The following is a 20,044-nucleotide window of genomic DNA, read 5'->3' as shown; positions in this document are numbered from 1 at the left end:
TTGCTTATGGATAAGTATATACACATTTTATGTCAGGGAACTGACTGAACAGAAATGACAGGCTCATGTGAATGGCTTATTGATAGAAATTGTCTTGAAAATTCCACTGAACTAGAGAGTGCCCTGAATACATTGATAAACTGAGAAAGCTGCTTCGTGTGAGAAATTTAGAAAATCACCATGTTACAAGAACTTTTGGAAAAAAAAGCTTATGCAGTATTTGTGTAATATTGTCATTATTAAAAGCATTTTTTTGTTCCCCTCAGGTTATATGTTGTTGTGGTAGTTCTGTAAGCCTTATCATCAGTACTTTATTACTTCTATAGGATTACTTCAATAACTTTTTTTGTAAAGGAAACTTTGTGTTATAAGAAATTACTGTTTGCACTGGATAGGACTTTTTTGACTGTTTTCCTCATTTGAAAGAGAATGTATGTAAGACTTGATTTTTGTAAATGTTTGGGGTTCTTTTTCCCTTTATGCCTAATCATTGTGCTACAGACACCTCCATTAAGGGAACTGTTGTAATGTTTTAATGTAATCAGAATGTCTCTGCCTTCCCAGTGTAAGCCTGTAATTGTTATGTCACCAGTAGGTACATCCATTCAGAACTGATGACTTGGCTTTGTTGTGGCAGGTGCCACAGCACTGCTCCAATGCTCGACTTGCTCTTGGGAATGCTTCTGAATTGGGAGGTTCAGACGAGTTGCTCGTTGGTTTCACGAGAATGCACTGGCAGCATTTGTTGCCACAGGGAGACTTCTTACCTCAGTGTTTTCCTTTATTGGTTGTTATGTGTATGAAAAAGAAAACTACAGAGTGCTTGAATGAACATGCTTCTTATAGCCTATAATAAGGATACCGTTGGAATGAAGAGTAGATAGGGAGGAAGATGGATGATTGTACTCTCACAGAGACTGATTATTTGGAATCAAAGAATGCAGTCTGATGGGTAGAAGCTAACAGCTGGCACTGCATTCCCTCTTTTTCCTGGCTAGGGATTTGACCTCAAAGATGAAACTCCATCAAGCCAAATGGTTTTGCAGTACAGCTTATCTGATAGAACAGAATGTTTTTCAGATTACCAATAAAATACTACCTATTGGTGAATCATAATACACACCCTCCCTATCATTTTCCTTTACAAAAATGCAGTAATTTCTCAATCAGTAATTGGAATGCTTAAAGAAGAAATAGATGCAATCCCAAGAAACAGAGACCTGCATTCCTTGAAAATTGTGTGGCTTTATTTTTTTACCTTGACTAATCAGTTTCCTTACTCATATCTCTTTCCTAAAACCTTGAAAGACCTTCACATTGTTGTAGAAGATACTATCTCTTTCTCATCAGTCCATCAACAGCTGAGTTGGTCTTCACTGGCAAAACTAAACATCTAAATTATAGATTTTCTGAGAGGAGAAAAAAATCTTTTTTATAATCATCTCCTGTACATTGAGTGCCAATGTACAGGTCAAGTAAGCTCAAAAGAAGTTAGAATCCAGCAGGTCTCTGTTTGGACCTCTGAAGGAGAGACAAGTCATAAATCCTGATGGGTTAATCCCAAGTATATGGTGTATTTCTTCTGTATCCAAACTCTGGAGCACCCACCTGTAGACCATCTTGCAATTAAGGATTGTTTCTTATAATTTGGACATGGATTTATGCTTTCTTATTACCTGTGAGAAGTACTGGTAAAATAGTTGTGTTTTCACATTTCCTTGAAAGCTGCCATTACAAGGTTCTGTCCATCCAGTAAATACATGGGTGATCTGCAGGGGATCTGCCTGATCTTCATGTGATAATCTGCTGCAGAAGGGGACTGGTTGAAAAGATGCTCTGCAGCTTGTCCTCTTGGCTGGCGTGCCTGGCGGACAGGCAGACTTCAATTTGTCTTTATAAATTTTGATGGTGTCCATCATAAGGTAGCTCCCTATTTATGTTTCTCCTCAAACTAGAAGTTTTGAGGGCATGTAGTCTTTCCTAGCTTTTGTTTATATTTTTTGTTAGTCTTGCAATGCTGGATGTCATTAATGGTGGTAAGACCAGAATTTCATGTTGAAGATTTGGGGTATAATTCCATCATTTTTCCATGTTTTAAGGAGTTTTACTACTGCTGAATGTAGGCACCATTCACTTCAGTTCCTATAGGTCAGACATTTTTTTTTGTTGAATGCAGTTCATAGTGGTGCGGTTTGCCTGCTGTAACCTTTGCCCAAAATGATGATGATATTTTTTTTAAGTCTTCTGTGATACTCATTTGGTGGATAGTATTTAGAAAGCTTTCCACTAGCATTCTCTTCTTGCCAATTCTTATTTCTGAGCACAAGCCAGAAGTGAAACCAGAATACAAATTTAAAGCTCTGGAGACTTACCTGTTATTGGAAGTGTTGGTTGCAGGCTGCTTTGGATACAGACCTTTAGTAAGTGAGGAGTTTCATAAATAAAGAAGATAGTGACCTGGAACTCTGCTTAACTAACTTCCTCCAGAGCTTGTCAGAATTCCTGTGCCATCTCACCCTGCTTCTCCTGCCTGCTGGTCAGTTGCAGAATATCCTTCCAATGGATTCCTGGTTGAGCAGCATTAAAATTCTCTCTCTTCCACCTGCAGCTTTTTCTGTAAGGCTTTCTTAACTATTTCAGTAAATACAGTGGTACATAAGTAGAGTTAAGCAATAAAGAAAGCTCCTTGTGACAGTGTGTCACAGAAACAGAAGTAATTCAGGGGTTCTGCAAATCTGACCAAGGTGGTGTTGCTGTTTTGCAGCAGTTTAAGCCTAGAATGGCTCACTTTTACCCTTTCTCTTTCACAGGTAGTAAGGGCTGTGCAGCTGTCCAGTGAAAACTGTGCCTTGCTCTATCCAGGGCAAAACCAAGTGACTTCCTCTAGCTTGTGTCATACTTCATCATCTGTAAACTGGATGATGGTGCTGCATCTCACCTGTACATTTTTTTAAACTGAAACAAGCTTCTGCTTTTAAAATAGTCCTGAAGTCTTCTATTCACTGCTTATATTATTTCTCTAATGAAGTTTTATTTTCATTATCTTGGTTTTTATTTGAACTGTGGGTTAGTCTCCATGAAAGCCTGTATGGAAACTAGAAGTCATACAGGAATTTTTTTTGCTGAGTAAAGACTCCAGAGGTCTTGCCTTTGAAAGAAAACCCTGCAGTATTTGTTAAGCTTGCAGGGAAAAAAAATGAGGCAAGTATCATATTCATCAGTCAAATGTTTATATATTGTGAACTCTATGAAATGCTGTTTGCCTCCAAATCACATTCCTTCCACTCAGACTGAATTAAAAGGTTATTTGCTGTAACAATGTTTTTTGTTAAGGAATAATAATTTTTTTGAATAAATAAAATAATTGGCTGCAGTAGGGGGTTGTCAGCAATCTATTAGATTATTTTTACAAGGTAGTTTATTTCATATCGAGTATAGTTAATTTGTGGAAATATCTGGTCTGTTCTAGTGTGTAAAAAATGTAGCATACTTCACTTTGACTCCGACTTTAATTGTGTTTTCTTTAGGTTACTCACTCTACTGAGATTTCTATAGAAATTCTGTCTTTTTCTCTAGGTTTCCCCCCCTTCCCCTCCCCATTCTATAGTATAGGTTACAACTATATAAATATATTTATAAATATATTTCTAAATATATTTATACAAAAATATATAAGTATACTAATATATAAAGTTTACTTAATTTGCATATTTTTCAAAAGTCTGTTTCTCACAGTTGCCTTATTTAACAGATAAGTATTTTTTTTTTTAGTAATGTTGTAAATTTGACTGTCATCTTCTGTTACTGGCACCTCTCAACCTGTTCTTTGTCTGCTCAAAGAATAGAACATTGGAGAGGAGATTGCTTTCTTCAGTTGAATCTTCCCATCTCTTGTGTAGGGTGGAAAGACTTGCTGAAGTTTTTCAAGGATAGAAGGGAGTTAACATGCTCAGCTCCTACAGAATTAGGCTCATTTGAAAAACTGAGCTGCTGCCAATGCACAATTAGTTTTCCCCTGCTGGCTGTAATGAATGTATCCTGAACAAATGTTTCAGGAGTTCCTGGCATTATAAGCTACAAAAAGAAAACTCCCTGAAGAAGAGCTGGAAACCTGAAATAGTTGTTTTGGGTGACAGAAAGGAGAAGGTTCATTGACATTTCAACATTGTGCATAGAGAAAGACCAGCATTTGCATAGTAGTAGTCATGATGCAGGTGTTGTTTAGATTGTAATAAAAAAGGAGGATGCATTTTTTTGAGGAAAAGTACGTGTGTGTGGAAAAAAAAAATTTAACATTAGGGCTTGTTCTGTCAGTGATAAATTATGACTCGTCTGTGTGAGGCAAGAAGATTTGCACTTAGAAATCCAGAGAAGTCTCCTGTATTAATGTTTCAGGAGTAGTTATTTGGATAGCTCTCATTCAGCTGCTGACTGATGAGAGGTACTAACTTTACCTGAAAAACCCTCATGGAGTTCAATGACTTTGTGCAGAGCAAAATTAAGAATTAATTTTTTCTCTAAATACTCAACATATCTCAGAAATGCTTAGAAGAACACTCATGACCTGTGCATTTTAACTATATTACTTCTGAGGGTGTTTTCCTCCTTGTCATTACTGTTGTGTTCAATTGACTTACTTTTTCAAGCTGTGAACAGAACAGAATTACTCTAAACACTTCTCCTTTTCACACACTTCCACTTTGAGTAAGATGAATCGGAGTATGCCAGTGTTGGCCCCTTAATCCGTGAGTCTGGAAAATGTTGGTTTAGGCCATTTTCCATTTAAATTGACTTTTTTTGTCTTGTGGGGGAGTAATTGCTGCAAGTCAGAATGTGAAAGGAGTAAGTAGATGGTTTGCTTTTGTACATTCAGGGTGCTTTTTCCTTGTTAGACCTTTCACGTATTATTAAAAATTTAGTGCTAAAGGTGGACTGCATTCTCTGCTGGTCGTCCTGGGTCTCTGGTAGCTGTCCTTGCAGTGTGATTTTTTTGTTTATTTTGCTGCAGCAATATTCACTACCATTCAACTCTGAATAGTGTCTGGATACATACTTTGGTTGTGTTTATTTATAGATCAGGAATTTTGCAGTTATGTATCATATTCTTTCTTGCCTGGAATAACAAAATATATATTAATTGCTATCATCATTTTAATAGATAAGCCATATTTAAAGACACTAGGAAAACCCTAGGTAGATTTTTTGGTAGCTTCATATGTTCCACATATAAAGTACATCTGGCAGTATGCACATATTGTTTGTCCTGGTGTGACACAACTGTCTTTCTGAATGCAGTGAAAGTGGAGGAGTCTGGCTTATTGTTTGTAGTGCAGTTCATTAATGGCTGTAGATGGGAAATGAGCATCTAACTAAATGGTCATGGTCAACCTCTGACTCTTGCCTTAAGGCTTTGAGAATAGACAATATGAAAAAAACCCCGTCTTCTTTCCAGATGGCTGAATGCTTGATGTGTCTTTATGTTTAGCTGTCATTCAAATGTGAATGCTGTGGTGATTATAAGTGTCTTCCATTTTTCTGGTTTGAAATGATCCCTTTTATGCATTGTGTGTTTAGAGATTAACTATTTGGCTTATCAATATGGATTTTAGAGCAAAAAACCCCCCAACTTGATCGTGTAGCAAAATCCAGGATGCTCGTGTTCACAAGCAGACTTGATAGTGCAGGTCTTGGTTCCACATGACATGATGCAGACCAAAGTAGTTTTGAAATAGGTTGTAGAGGACTATTAACATTCTGCAAAATGTTGTTGTTTCAGTTTTGAATCATCTTGTATGTGATAGGTTTCATACTAGTGATTTTTGTTAGTGAAAAAAATAGTTTTCTGCCATGTGGGAAGAAAAAGTTTGATGAAGGAGGCTTTGTGGGATGGAGTTTCTTTAAATTGGGAAGAAAGAAGCTTGATTTAATTTTTAAATGGTGAGTTTGAATCATGTATTTTCATGATGGTTTCAGTTAAGTATATGAGTTCATATTGAAAGATACAAGCTACAGTTTAATGATCAAACTGTTAAATACTGTTGTAAGCTGAAGCACACTTAATAGATTTTCAGGCTGTTTTCCTTGGAGTTTTTTTGTGTGTTTTTGTTTTTGAGCCTAACTTCATAGTTAGTGTAAAAGATACCTTTAATAATGCAGCCAAAGCTGTTGCAGGTTCAGTAGGAGTCCAAATCACTTACTTTGTGACCATTAGACCAGCAAATTCTGATGTTATAATTTTTTTCTATTAACTGGCAGTGGCTGTGTCCTTACGTAGTAGCCATTTAAAGAGAATCAACTGCTTCATTGCATGTGCTGGTTTCCTTTTCAGGCACTGCCTATAGTGATAAAATTTAGTGGAAGTAGATCCAATTACTTTGCTGAAAAGCCTTCATCATCTTGTGACTGAACTTGTCAGTGACTGGCTCTCTACCTGTTCTTGTGTGTGAGAGTTGGGAACCAGTAAGATCATCTCTCTTAATGAGAAGGGAGCTGTTACTCTGCAAGTCCTATTGACAGTGCATTGTGTGAAAACATTCCTATAACATGGTTAGTGTTTAGTGTTCTTGTGAATAATGGCTATGTTATGGCCACTTGGCTGTAGACATTTTCAGTAGATCTTTGTGTAATTTTACTTTGTGTTGGTGCTTGAGCATGGCATAATATGTGGAGCTAACGTATGTGGGTACAGTTCTGGAGCCCAAAGAAAGAATGAGGTAGCTGACTGAAAAGTAAATTGGACTCATCTATATCAGTGATGGATGGCATCAAGGTGCAAATGAAAATGAAGGTTGTAATGGCATCTCAGGACTGATGCAAAATATATGCGAATACAGCATTTAAACAAGTTTGCTTACCAGCTGTCTTCATTCTGACTTTATTGTGGGGTTGTACTGGCTGGATTAAATTTGTGTAAGTGGGGTTTGTTTCCATGTGGCCCCCTTGCAAGCTGTGGTTGGAGAAAGTTGCTACAAAACAGTAACTGGAACATGTGTTCCAGGTGTCATTTTCCACATTTGGGCTGAATGTCTTACTTGACTTACTTAGATCTACCTGTTTGTTAGTTCTTTTGCAGTGACTTTGATGCTACCTTCTCTTTTCCTCTTAAATCTCTGGAGATGTTTCTTCCCAACTCTTCCGTGATTCTGTTTTCCTGAAGACACTCGGAGTAGCAGGAGAAAGCAGTTCTTTTTGCCCTTTGGGTTAAAGGGCAGGGCAGGGAGAACCCTTATGCACACTAGTGGTATTAAATTTCAGTGAAAAAGTGAATAATCTCACTCTTCAACTGTTTCCTCTCTGGCCAAAATCCACTTAATAAGTTGAGGCTAGGCATATGACATCAAGTTTTGTTGACGTGTTAATTCTGGCATGTTCTGTATTTCAGTCAGGTGAAGGTGGAAGTTGTTCTCAGGAGCCTTGTTTGGGTTTCATCCAGTTCCATCACTTGGCTCTGGCAATATCTTTAAAGGTAGAGGTTGTTTCAGCTGTTCACTGGGTATGTTTGCTGTATCTTGGAAGTCAAATACTAAAGCTTATCAGCATTGTACAGTGATGATATAAATTTTATTAATATAGCACAAAATATGAGAGATTATATAATAATTCCCACAATGTAATATTAAGATGCTAAATATTTGTATTACTTTTTAAACTTCCTGATTATTTTCTTCCGAACAATAGCCAGAACCACTGAAGCTGGCTAGGCTTTATGGAATTAGGCAGTGCTTGACTGTTAGTTGTGCCTTCAGAATATTATTGACCCAGTTGTTTTTTCTCCTGAGAAGTAAAGGGAGGAGAGAAGCTGGTTAATTTAGTGTTTCACATGAGAACAAAATAGGTTACAGCATCATCTAGTACAGACCTGCAAACCTTGTTCCAACAGCTGTAGCTTTGTTTCCCTCCCTGCATACCTGATTTTGAGTCTATTACTTTCTACTGCCACCTTTTTTCATTTTTTTTCTTTTTTTTTTTTCCTTTTTGCTTTCATTTGTAATGAACTTACTCCTGCCTCAAAGGGACTCTTCTTACATCTTCAAATACTTCTAATGCTTTGGTTATTTAAAACTACCCTGGCTGTCTCAGCATCTTTGTAGCATTGGGCCTCTGATTGTCCCTTATGGCTTGATTTTGGGAGCACAGTCACTGAATGTACTGTGAAAGGTCATGTATCTTCTCTGAGTGAGGAAAGAGACCCCTTTAAGGCCCACACTTAACACCTCTCTAAGGAGAGCAATGAACTGTGCCTGCTAGGAGGTTGTCAGAGAGCATGGAGAGAGTTGATTAAGGATGATATGGACAGTGGCACCGGTGGGAATTGGTGGCATTTCTGAAATGCACCACCTTTGGACATGTGAGAAGGGAGTGGTGGTCTGGGCTCTGACTGGTCCCACTGACACTGCAAGTCTGGCAGTCTTTGGCAAAATTCCTTCCCAGTCTCTGGTTGGTGGTTGATTCATGCAGGAAATGGGGTGTACTGCAGCAGAAAAGTCTTACTGTTCTCTGAGGAATTCCAAAAGCATCTAATGGCTTTCTATGAGGAATTAAGGATATGCTCCTATAGTTTACTACAATTTTTTTCTCACTTGAGCTTTATCTAAAGCTCAGTTTATGTTAAAGTTTGACAGGATTCCAGCATGCTTGATCTGCATTGTCTTACAGGCATTTGTATTCAGTTTTGTTTAGAGTCTGGTGTTACTCAATCACATCTTTGAAGCTCCCAGCTGCTTCTGATAAGCAGTCCTGTGTCAGCTGCAAATGCATTAATCACTTTATCAAAGAAAGGCCCAGCAGTTGTAAACAAAACAATCTTAGATGGTTTCTGGATGCAGGACTGAAGGGCTGGCTGCCCTTGTAGATGTGAACCATTTATCATTTTTTGTTGAAGATCTGGTATACTTCAGTGCTGAGTTTGTCACAAACTTGAGTTGTGTTAATTTACAGCCAGCCTCATTTTTATCTGTAGCTCTATTGAATGATTCAAATTTAAGGCATCATCAGTTTTTATTGGCAAAATAACAGCATTGTTCACTCGCTTGACCTGGACTTTACTTTTGAAATACACTGCTCTGAGACACATTTCTTAAGTTTTTCCCCCTCTCATTTCTATGTGAAAAATGTGTGACAGTTTGAAGGAGTAGCTTTATAGTTCTGTCTGCTCGCTTAATGTTGGATTTTAAGAAATCACAGGTGTGGTCCTTAGCCCCCACAGTGTTACCTTTAGGTAATCAAACAAAAAAGCCAGACTCAATGCTAATTAATTACTTGCCAGGTGCCTGAAGCTGGGTAGCAGTTTTCTTATTAGCATAACAATACTACCCTGAATATTGTAGATAATACTTGACATGGAGGATTTGGGATTTGAACGGTAAGCTTTAAGATGTTACAGAATTATTTGAGATGTTTTGTTCTGGAACTGTTATGTTAATTTGCACAAGGTTGAGTCTTTTGTGTTTCTACATTGTTGAAGCAGTCTGATCTAATGGACTTGAAGAGCTAAAGGATATTCTTAGTTTATAATTGAAGATCAGGTTACACTTATATTCTTACATTTGTGTGATTAGCTTGGATTCAGTGCCTGGCATACAGTGTGCTCTAGTTTTAACCGAGGCTTTGAAGGGGGGGGTTTGCTAGTTGTTACAAGTGCACTGTGTAGACCTCTGTCTAAATGTGTATCTCCAGCTTTCTTTGTAAAACCAAAACAAGTGTACTTGGTCTTCACTGAAATGGTCTTCTTAAACGATGGAGTGTAGTGTAAAGGTGGGCTATGTGATCCTCTACTGATGTATTCTCTGCATCATATTTTATTCAGATAATATTCACACAGCTGTATTCATAGAGTGGTTTTTCATTCACGTTCAAATAGAGTATGAAATCAGAATGCTCTTATTTTTGAAGGGTTTTAGTGCTGCAGATAAAGTAAAAGTTGGAATGTTAGTTGAAATAATCTGGGTCATTTTGGATTTATATATCTGTGCTCTGACAAACCGAGAATTCCATGATAGCGAGATATCAGCAGCTTTTTCTGTTTTCCTCCTCAGCCTCAATATGGGAGATGGGTATTTTTTCTCCCTGCATATTCAACTGTCAGGATAAGCCAACTCTCTCTTCTTTCTACTTTCTGATTACAGTGAAGTACATTCCCTGCCATGAGAAAAATGAAGACTTTATTATTAGTACATAGTCCTGGTAATTTCTCAAAACATAATAATTTAAAGATGGCTTAAGGACAAGAAATTTTCTAGTTCCTCTTTGCTAACACTGTCTCTGAGGGACATGAGACTCACTGTCCTACAGTATGCAAGTGTCCAGTGACTCAAGTGCAACAAACCTATTCACTGTGCTCCCCTTGGCTTATAACCTATGTGAAGAACTTTCACTGCGTTTATGTTCTGTGGTTTGTCTACTAGGATCTCAGGCCAGGATCTTCATCTTCAAATGTGATCTGGGACATTTTTAATAGATGAAACTGTGTGTATAGCCTGTGTGCCGGGTTGCTTGTAGCTCACATCTTCACCTTGAGAGCTCTCTGATGTCTCAGCCCATCTTGCTGTAACAAGGTGGCTGTTATAACTAGTAACTGTTTGGGTTTCTGTCTAGCCAAGGAAAACAGAATGTGTTAGCTCCCTGAAAATGAATCAGAGAAGGAAAAAAGTGCAAGAATGGAAGAAGGATGAGTTTCATACCTCTAAAATGAAGTTTAGTATAATATGGTGGTGTGAAGAGAACAGGTGAAGACAGAAGGGATGATCAGTCCTTGCTGTTGTATTTTGACTACTGATCATGATAATACCTAGTCCTGTTAATTTCTCAGAGCATAATAATTTGAAGATGGATAAAGATCAAGAAATAGTCTAGTTCCCTCTGGTGACTAGGGATTGACTAATATACTTTGGACCATTTAGTGTGTCAAAGATAAAGTTGATGGTGAGCTGTACTTGTGCTGTGTTAGCCTCATTCCAAAGGCTAAGAAGAAGCTATGCTTTTTAATTGTTGACTGTGCCTAGGAAGAGCAAGAGAAGATTTTTCTGCTTTTTTCTGGATGGGTAACAGATGGTTTTTGTCACAAATCTGTGGTAGTCCACAGGCTTCAAGCATGAATTGCTTGGTTGTCTTTTTTGTGCTCTTTCCATCCTTAAGAGCCAGCAAGGCAGTGTGACCAGACCGAGCAAAAACTGCAAGCGTACTGAGATAAACCCAGACTTTCTGACAAAGATAAATGTTTCTGTACTGACCTGATCTGATTAGTTCCCCTTTTGACATCAGGTTTTTAGCACCTTCAAAGACAGAAACTTTTAAAATTGAATATTTAAAGTGATCTGATGTAAATTACTAGTTTTTTCAGGACTCCTTTCCTACTTTGCACCATTTGGCTATATCACATCTAATCGGGATTTGAAAAAAAGGTGCTTGAGAGAGGAATATGTTTTCCACAACTAGTATTAAAAGATAAAATGAATGAATCTGAGCAAAAATTTAGTATGTGTGCAAATACATAGAATGAAATTTAATTTTTTAATAGCTTGTTTACAGGGAATAGTTTCTTCTACTATAGTTTGAAAAGAGATCTTTCTAAACAGCAAAAGAAATCGTGTTGTTTTGAAGAAAATAATCTTGAATTCAACTCGTACTTGAACATTTAATTTATTCCTTGTAGGAGGAGTAAAATTTCTTCTATGGTATCTTACTGTGTGAAGAAAACTTCTTAACTTCTTAACCTATCTAAAGATCAAAATGTGTGCTTTGGTCAGAAGCAAAGCATTGTGGGTATAATAATTGAGACTGGCTTTACTTCTTGTGATCATGTTTTGGCATGAGGTTTGAAAGCTTGTTAGACCTGCTAAATTTATTGTGAAAAGCAAAGAACTTTGTCTTCCATGTACTCACAAGTTTGATTGCTTGAAATGAACTTCTTTCTGTTCTCCATCACCCCCCCAGTTAGGATCTTCAGAGAGGAATTCTACCTTTTCTTGTGCAGCTTTATTTTTATAGTACTTTATTTCATCTGGGGGACAGATTAGGAAGCATCCTTTACAGTCACCTTTCTAAGACTAATTCTACCCTATGGCCTTGTGTGTTTTCTGTAGTTTTATTTCTGGATGCTTAAAAGCAGTTTCTCTCTGAGTGGACTACCTTGTCCTTTGCCCTTGCCTCAGCTTTAATTTCTGTCTTTGAGCTCACTCAGTATAGATCTTTCTTAAATATTAATAACTTGAGAAAATGTGTGTCAGTCCAGCTGGTAGAAGGTTATAAAGAAGTTTTATCTTCTCTCTAGCATCTTGCAGCATTTTCACTTCTAATGCAAGCAGATTCAGAGTTTTGGTGAAGGAGAACAATAGTACTATGGAATACACTAGGAATTTTTTTACTATCTGACTGTGTTGTAGCATGTTTCTCTTCCTTGTGTTATCTTAAAGATTTCTGCTGCTTTGGAGTTTCTAACTGGAAGTGGTTAAAAATGTGTTGGTTACTGTTATGCAGTTGAACTATAGAGCTATAAAGACAATGTAATTAATTTGAGGTGAGAGTTTATTTTCAACAGTGAGACATAGAATTATGAGTTTGTAACTTCCTCTGTTATGTATAATACAGATTAACTCGAGAAGCTTCCTGAGGAGTGAAACCTAAATATTGGTTTTTTCTCTATTTTTTGAAGTTTGTGAAAAGAAGACCTAATTTGTACTCAGTTATAAATGTCTGTGTGTGTAAATATATATATGTATGTATATGAAGTATACTAATGTACTTCATATTGGGAGGCTTATTCAGATCAGGTCTGTGCTAGGAACTGCACATTTAGTGCTCTCTGGAGCAGACTTAATCTCTTGAGCAGGTAACTGTTCATCTGTGATTTTTACCGCCGCTTCTTGTGGCTTCTTTTATCCCATTAAAATGTTATCTCAGTCGCCTACAATATTGTATGAAACGATACAATTCTACATTGGTGGTTGTTTGCCTGCTGTAAGGACAGGGTGCGATGCATGTTGGGGTGCTTGGCTTTGTACGAGGACACCGATGTGTGTATGTTGTGTTGTTGCTGAGCTCTAACTGTTCAGCTCCAGATTGTGATAGTATGTAGTGTGTGAACATTTACTTTGTGATCAGCTCTTGGTTTTGGAAACTCAATATTCATCTTGCTGTAAAAACAGAGCCCCACCTCTACTACAGCTGAAGATGGCAGCCCTGTTGGTGGCAATTCAGATGAAGTTTGAATAAACTACCTCTTCAGGCTTGTTTGGAGGTGGTTTTGGTAAGCAAACCAAAAATGCTTAAGGCTGTTCTAATTCAGTGATAAATTTTGAGAAGGATTTAGAGATGAAGTTTGAGGCTGTGACCAATCTCATCCTATGTTCCTCTCCAAGTTGCTTTTTGTACCGTGCTCCCCAAGCTGTGGTCTGAGAGTGACTAACACTTAGTGCTGTTTGGCTGTGCATAGTGGTACATTGTGTAGCCTTAAAATGCTTATAGGAATCATTAGATAGTATTTAATATATCGAGGTAATGCAATTTATAATGTAAAAATGATTAAGTAGAATACCTCTCTTACTGACCTTAACCTAAAAAATCCCTTTATCAGAAAATATTTTATGATTGTGGGAATTTTAATTTTATTTTTACACTGTCTCAATGATAGAAAGCAATGTGGCCAGAGGCCACTCGTTCCCACTAAGTTTGACCTAGCATTTATTTTGTTATTGTGTATGTGGAACAGGCATATATGATTTCCATTTTTTAATACATTCTTTTTTATGCTGTATTTCATTGAAGTCTGTTTGCTCTAGTGAAGCATTAATGTGGAGGTACTTCTGAAATATCAGGATGAGAAGAAATTGTAAGTCATTCCTATTTCTGAATTTTTTTAGTGCATCCTATTGTTACTATATTTAAATTAAAAATTCTAGTATAGGATTTGCTATTAATTGTATGCATTCCACACAGCAGAACAAAACACAGCATCAAACAATAATTATGAAATCATTAAGTGGCGGTGTTCATTTTATTGATGGTTGGCTGAAACATATTTAAACTTGTTAGGGTTCTCTTGCTCATTAAAATTCAGAAATACCCAATATGGACTGTAACATTTATTAAGTATGTTGCTTAGCTTTCAGAAAAGGAGACTGATGCTTTTCTGTCTGAGGTGGGAGCAAAAAGAAACAAGAATGCACTCCAACCTTTGGATACATTAAAAATGTGAATCTGTAGATATATATGAAAAGTGACAATAAATGGGAGTGCTTTAATTATAGATTGATTGGTCTTTCACTTGAATGTGTTGTGTGTTGACTGAAAATAAATGCATAGAAGACTTCTTGAACCTGTTTTAGACTATTTGAACAGTGGTATTATATTAGGTGGCAAATGCTGTCAGGATTCTGTGACAACATGAATGTCAAGCCCACTTTTTAAAATTTATGTCACTTCCCTGCCTACATCTCACTTGTGCATTCATTTGACCTGGCTTTAATTTAACATTTGGTAAATATTTGCATAGTAATTCCTAAAGTGTTCTCCCACAGATAAAGGAAATGATGATAAACAGCTTTTAAGTGGTTTGATGTTAAACACAAACATGACTTGCAGCCCTAAGGTAAAATGCACATTAGAGTAACTGTTCAATATTCATTTGGCAAGTGCTGTTTTGAATTACACCAGGTAACTTACTCATACTTGTTCTTTACGTAGATTTTTACTGGTTTGTACCTCAGCTGAACAGCATAACATCATAAGGGTTATGTACTGTGCTGTAAGAGAACTTCTCCCCACTTGTGATGTTAGGATTTTTTTGAACCATAGCTGTGTTTTCTTCAAGTTGAACTTTCTAACAGGAGAGCATTTAGGAGCACAGATTCAGGTAACCATACCTGAATGCTGCCCAGAGCCTCCAGGCTACTGTTAGTGTTTTATTTTTACAGGAGGCTCATTCTTTTGTTTTTCAAAACTAAGTATTTCTTTTTAAGCATGTCAACTTTTGATAATGATGATGAAAAAGATACTGTAAAGATACTGTCATTCATTAGAATAAGATTTCAATCTCAAGCTAGAAAGAAACAACAATCAGTCAGCTAAAAAAACCCCCAGAGCTTGTCCTAGCATTTTAGAATACAGTTGTTAGACTTTTTTTGCTTTATATTTCTTAACTTCTTAGCAAATGCTTTCTCAGTAAGTATGCCCTTAATCAATCTCTGCTCTGATCAGAAATGGAGTGTCATCCAGCATTTCCTGCTTTCAACAGGTAAGGAGTGTTATTTTGTTGAAGCCGTCTGGCACTGACCCTTTGCACAGCCTGTCGTCTCTGTTACTGGTGTTACTGCATTCTGACTTGCAGACCATTCAGAAGACACTGTAGAAGCAGCAAACTCTCTGTTTTGCAAGGCTTCCAGTTACATACTTTATGTAGTATAAAATTACTCTGTTACTGTGGAAATGCAATCTCCTGCCTAGGAGCTTTAAAACACATGGAAACCTGAAGTGTTCTTGATGCTCCTTTTGATCGTTGTATCCTAGTAAAGCATAAGAAACTTGAACTAAGACCATCCTTTTCCCTGAGCAAGTTTCATTTTCTCTGATAGTGATTCTACCTTGGATGTACTACAGTTATGTTTTGGACCTGTTCTACTCCTTTTGATCTCTAAACAATGTGCAGAATACAAGTTTGTGCATATGCATGTGGATACAGTGCTATTTGGGACTATAGATACTCAACTTTTACATCTGCTGTAGTTAATGGCTTGTTTAAAATGGTGAGTTTTCTAAAATATCAATGTTTTATTTAGTGAAGCTGTCTGAACTCTTGGTGCGAGTAAAGAAACACAGAAGAAACTGATATATAGATTGTAGGGTTTTTTTTGGTGTTTTTTTTTTTTTTTTTTAATAGACACTTTGTATCCAATGCATGGCCGTGTTTGAAGTTCATCCAAAGAACAGAAAATTTTCTGACTTTGAAATCTCTGTTGAATGGGTGAGTGGATTTGCTGGCCAGATGAGCCACTGTTACTTTGTGACTGTGTGGAGGGAATCTCTTCCTAGGCTATTTAGCAGTAGTTACTATTTGCTTCATCAAACAGGTTTATAAAAAGCTCCCTGCCCCCCAGTATGGGTTTTTAACTTTCAAGGATGAAGTTCATATAAGTTAATAGAAACCAGTTTCACATTTGTATTTCTGAGGCAGCAAGTATTTAGTCTTGCTGTAGTCTGGGGTGGTTATTGTAACTGGGGAGTCCTTGAGATCAGAAGGTCATAATGTGTTCATACTGTGTGTACCTGAGCCACAGTATGTGTCCAAACCATTAAGAAGTATTTTTTTTCAAAAGAAACTGTGACTCCCGTTCTAGTTTAGTTCTTGTATTTCAGTGTGAATTGTCATTCTTTTCAAGAATCTTACATTGGCTACACTTGTTCCAAAAGATTGGTAAGAAATAGCATCTTCTGTTCTTTGAGACTATCTTAGAGATGTTCTCTTGATATTGCCAGTAACAAAAATAATTAAATTACTGTATTTGCTGTGCCCCAAAGTAAAAGAATGTTAGGTTAAGTTTAATGTAGTTTAGGGTGGCTGTGTGTCTTGAGCTTGTCCTGCCAACTTGCAGCATTCTATTGGTACAATAGGGTTTTACATTTGTTTTTTCTTTGTTTCAGTTTCAATGACACATCTGTGTTGGTGCAGCTACTGAATCACTAATAGAAGTGAACACTGAAAGCAAAATATTCTAATCAGCTGTGTATTTTTTAACTTCAGCTTTATTCTTAACACTTTAATAGCACAATACATACAACAGGTTTTAATGTATCTTCAGCCAAATAGGTTAGCTGCAGAAGTTTGCCCAATTAAGAGGAGTGATTTTCAATTACGCTGTTTTAGTGTTGCTAACTATTAAAAGCTTTGTGGTTGCATTAGTTAAAAGGTTCAGGAGGAACATCTGTAGCTACTGATGCATTCTGGTTGTAGAGTATCATATTTTGTAAGTTTATTGGTAGGGCCAAGCAACACTCTTTCTCAAGGTAACTGCATTAGGTACATTGTATGATCTAAATTAACCTGCTTATTTATTGCACAAAGGTATGTTTCTTTTCTGCCTTTTCTTCTTAGAATGTTATGGTTATGGTAAAAATATCTAAGCCCTGGGCTTAAAGATAGAACTTTGAGCTGTAATAGTTGTCCACGCTTCATCTTTGCAGAGAAAAAAATGTATTAATTGATATTCTTAAATTTTGTAATTTTGAACATGTGATACCTAGAATGAGCAAACATTTGCTATTTCACAAATGGGTGGCTTCACCAGAAAATGCAATAACTGTAGTAAGAGGAAAATTACAGATGAAATAGACACGTTACAAATAAACATATTTTTAGATGCTTGTGTGGTTGTCATACAGCCGTACTCTGTCTAGTTACACTTAATTCTCAGTTGCAGGTCATCAGCGGTCATCTTTTTTTGTCCATTTCTGAAACATTTCTCAAAGCTATGTGTGTGCATGCCCCTTTCCTGGCCCTCAGTTTTAACATGTTCTGGCCATTCTCCATAATATTTGGGGGAGGACTCAAATAGGATTTATAATCCTAACTAGGCATGTCTTTCTTCATTGTGCTGTAGCAGATACACTGTTCATCAGTGCTGATACTGTGGAGTACTCAAACATGTCAGTGTGACTCATGTGAGCTGCCATGTGCTCATTAAACTACAAGAACTGGCCCTAGGAGGATAAGTCTTAAGGCAGTTCAGACATTAATACCCCTTGGCCTGTCCCCCTTGGAAGCCGCATACACAGGTAGCTGCTAGTGTGGGCAGTGGTTACAGACTGTGTCTGCTCTCTGATTTTTGTATTTCCTGTCGGGGAGAATTTGCTGTTGAGCAGTACACTCTGAGCCTTTTGGCTTCAGGATCAGTGGAATGATGGCTAAACTTCTGGTTATTAAAGTGAAGGAGTTAATCATATATGAAGAAAGCATTAGTTTTGGAGAATTAATATGATCCCTGTTAATATGGTACACAGAGTTGCACTGGAGTTTGAGAGCATTTATTTGTGAAAGCAAACTGGGATTTATTTATTTATTTGGGGTTTTTTTGCCACAATAGTCTAATCTACCTCCTCAGAGAAAGAAATGATGGATGTGTTTTATATATCTAAAAATATATGGGTATACCTCCCCACAACCTGTCAGGAGTGGTGCATGTCCCATATATTTATTTAAGTGTTTGTGCTGATAACAACCAAAATATTCCAGTTATAAAGTATTGTAAAACAAAAAGAGATTTTTAAAAGTTATTTTAAGTTCACTATTCAAATTAGATAAAGATCAATAAGGAAATAAAAATGTATGTTTTAAAGATGTTTTGTGTAGTGTTCTATAGGTAGTGTCTTGTTTTTTATCTGTAGTTTTCATTTGCTCTCAGTTTCAGTTTTGGGTAGTGACTCCAATCTTCTACCTTGTGACTGTAGAGGGAAGTAGGTGGAAAACCAAGTGGGACACAAAGCTGCTTTGTCTGACAGCATTAAAATCACACAAGGGTAGATTAAGAAGTCTTGTATCTGTCTTACAGGATCCAGCTTCCTGGGTAAATATTCACCACCTGGAGTATACAGATGGAGGAATCCTGGACCCAGATGATGTGCTGGCAGATGTTGTGGAAGACAAAGATAAGGTAGAGCTTGTATGAAAATATTATGTCTTTTCAGATAACGAATGCTTTTTCATTTCTTGCATTATCTGGCAGGTGAAATGGGTGTTAAATATTCTTAAGCACATCTGCCTGTAGGTGCTGTAACTCTCCCCTTCTGGACTAGAAGGGGGGGTGTGGGAAGCATGACCAAAGCAGTGAGAAGAGAAGCCTAGCAGTTCACTTAGGACTTAATGTTTTTAAGCAGTTCTGTGTTTCTTTTTATTTCTGTATTCAAATAGCATGGTGAATATGAGTTTTACAGGACTTTCTTTTTTTATGCCACTTAAAATATCTTTTATGATACCTTCCTTTGCATGGAATTAAGTTTTTGAGAATCATTCAAATGTCATGGTTGAGTGTGACGAAATCCACAAATCCTGTGATGACAAGAACAGCTACTTGAACTGTTAAATTTTTGGAGGAGTTCCTATGAGTTGCTACTGGAAGTCTAAGCAGGCCACTTACTCATTTTAAAAGCTGTGAGTTTCTAAATTTCAATTCAAATAAGACAGATTTCCTTTCTGGGTAGAGAAGTAGTAGCTGCAGAGAAACCCCTTTTGATTTTATTTTTAATTGTCAGAAAAATTTAGTTTTGGGAACCTTACTGGTGGCTTATTTCAGCTTGGGGCGGAGGGGTGTTATTTATAAAACTTTGCGGATTTTATCTTTCTTTTTTTCTTCATAAAATCAGGAAAAAATATTTAATGGCTTGAAGCTGAAGATCCAAATATGGGATGTGCTTGTGCTTTTAGACAAATTGCTTTGCCTATTTAAAGTGCCATATGCTTGATGACTTAAAAAGTAATTCAGTATATTGCAAACAGAATTGCTAGTTTTGTATGCTGTGTTGATTCTTCAACAACTTAATACAAAGCAGAACATTTTGCTTATGATTAATGGGATGCTGCTTCTCCATACCTTAGAAAATTGTTTAGGGTATACTTCAGCATCATTTTAGGGTGGTTTGTGTGGGAATTATTAAAAACAATGGAGCTCTATTTTTTATATATTTTTTATCATATTTGTGTTTCTTGCTTGTCCATATTTACTGAAAGTATACTTAAAACACCTTAAGGCTTTTTTTTTTCCCCAGGAGTGTTTGGAGACAAAAAGACTGAGTTCTGAAATTGAGCAGCTGTGTATAAGGGATAAGACCATAAGCATAAGATGTCATTAAATGAGATATTACGTCAAAGAGAAATGTGTTACTGGTGTCATCAGTTAATAGAAAAGAGCACATTCACCCAGGATTTTCTCTATTTAAAGTACTGATAGAGGAACACTTGTGCAAATATGAGCATCAATGTGCAGAATATTTGATATGCCACGTAGTTTTTAACTTGTGACTGGAGCCTTTCCTATACTTCATTGCTGGCTGTCAGTGGCTG

At 36.9% G+C, this 20,044-nt stretch overlaps 1 protein-coding gene across 4 annotated transcripts in view; it reads left to right on the top strand.

The window, feature by feature from the left end:
* Positions 1-20,044, top strand: part of PARD3B (par-3 family cell polarity regulator beta) — a 416,855-nt gene that overhangs the window by 23,672 nt on the left and 373,139 nt on the right. For all 4 annotated transcript variants that reach the window (XM_069022266.1, XM_069022270.1, XM_069022267.1 and 1 more), the window contains one exon: positions 18,537-18,638. In XM_069022266.1, the coding sequence (XP_068878367.1) occupies positions 18,537-18,638 (102 nt within the window). The remainder of the gene's footprint in view (positions 1-18,536; positions 18,639-20,044) is intronic.

Source organism: Aphelocoma coerulescens, chromosome 7 (genome assembly GCF_041296385.1).
Source record: "Aphelocoma coerulescens isolate FSJ_1873_10779 chromosome 7, UR_Acoe_1.0, whole genome shotgun sequence".
Taxonomy (NCBI): domain Eukaryota; kingdom Metazoa; phylum Chordata; class Aves; order Passeriformes; family Corvidae; genus Aphelocoma; species Aphelocoma coerulescens.
The sequence above is the reverse complement of the archived record's forward strand: the minus strand, read 5'-3'. Positions and strand labels throughout refer to the sequence as shown.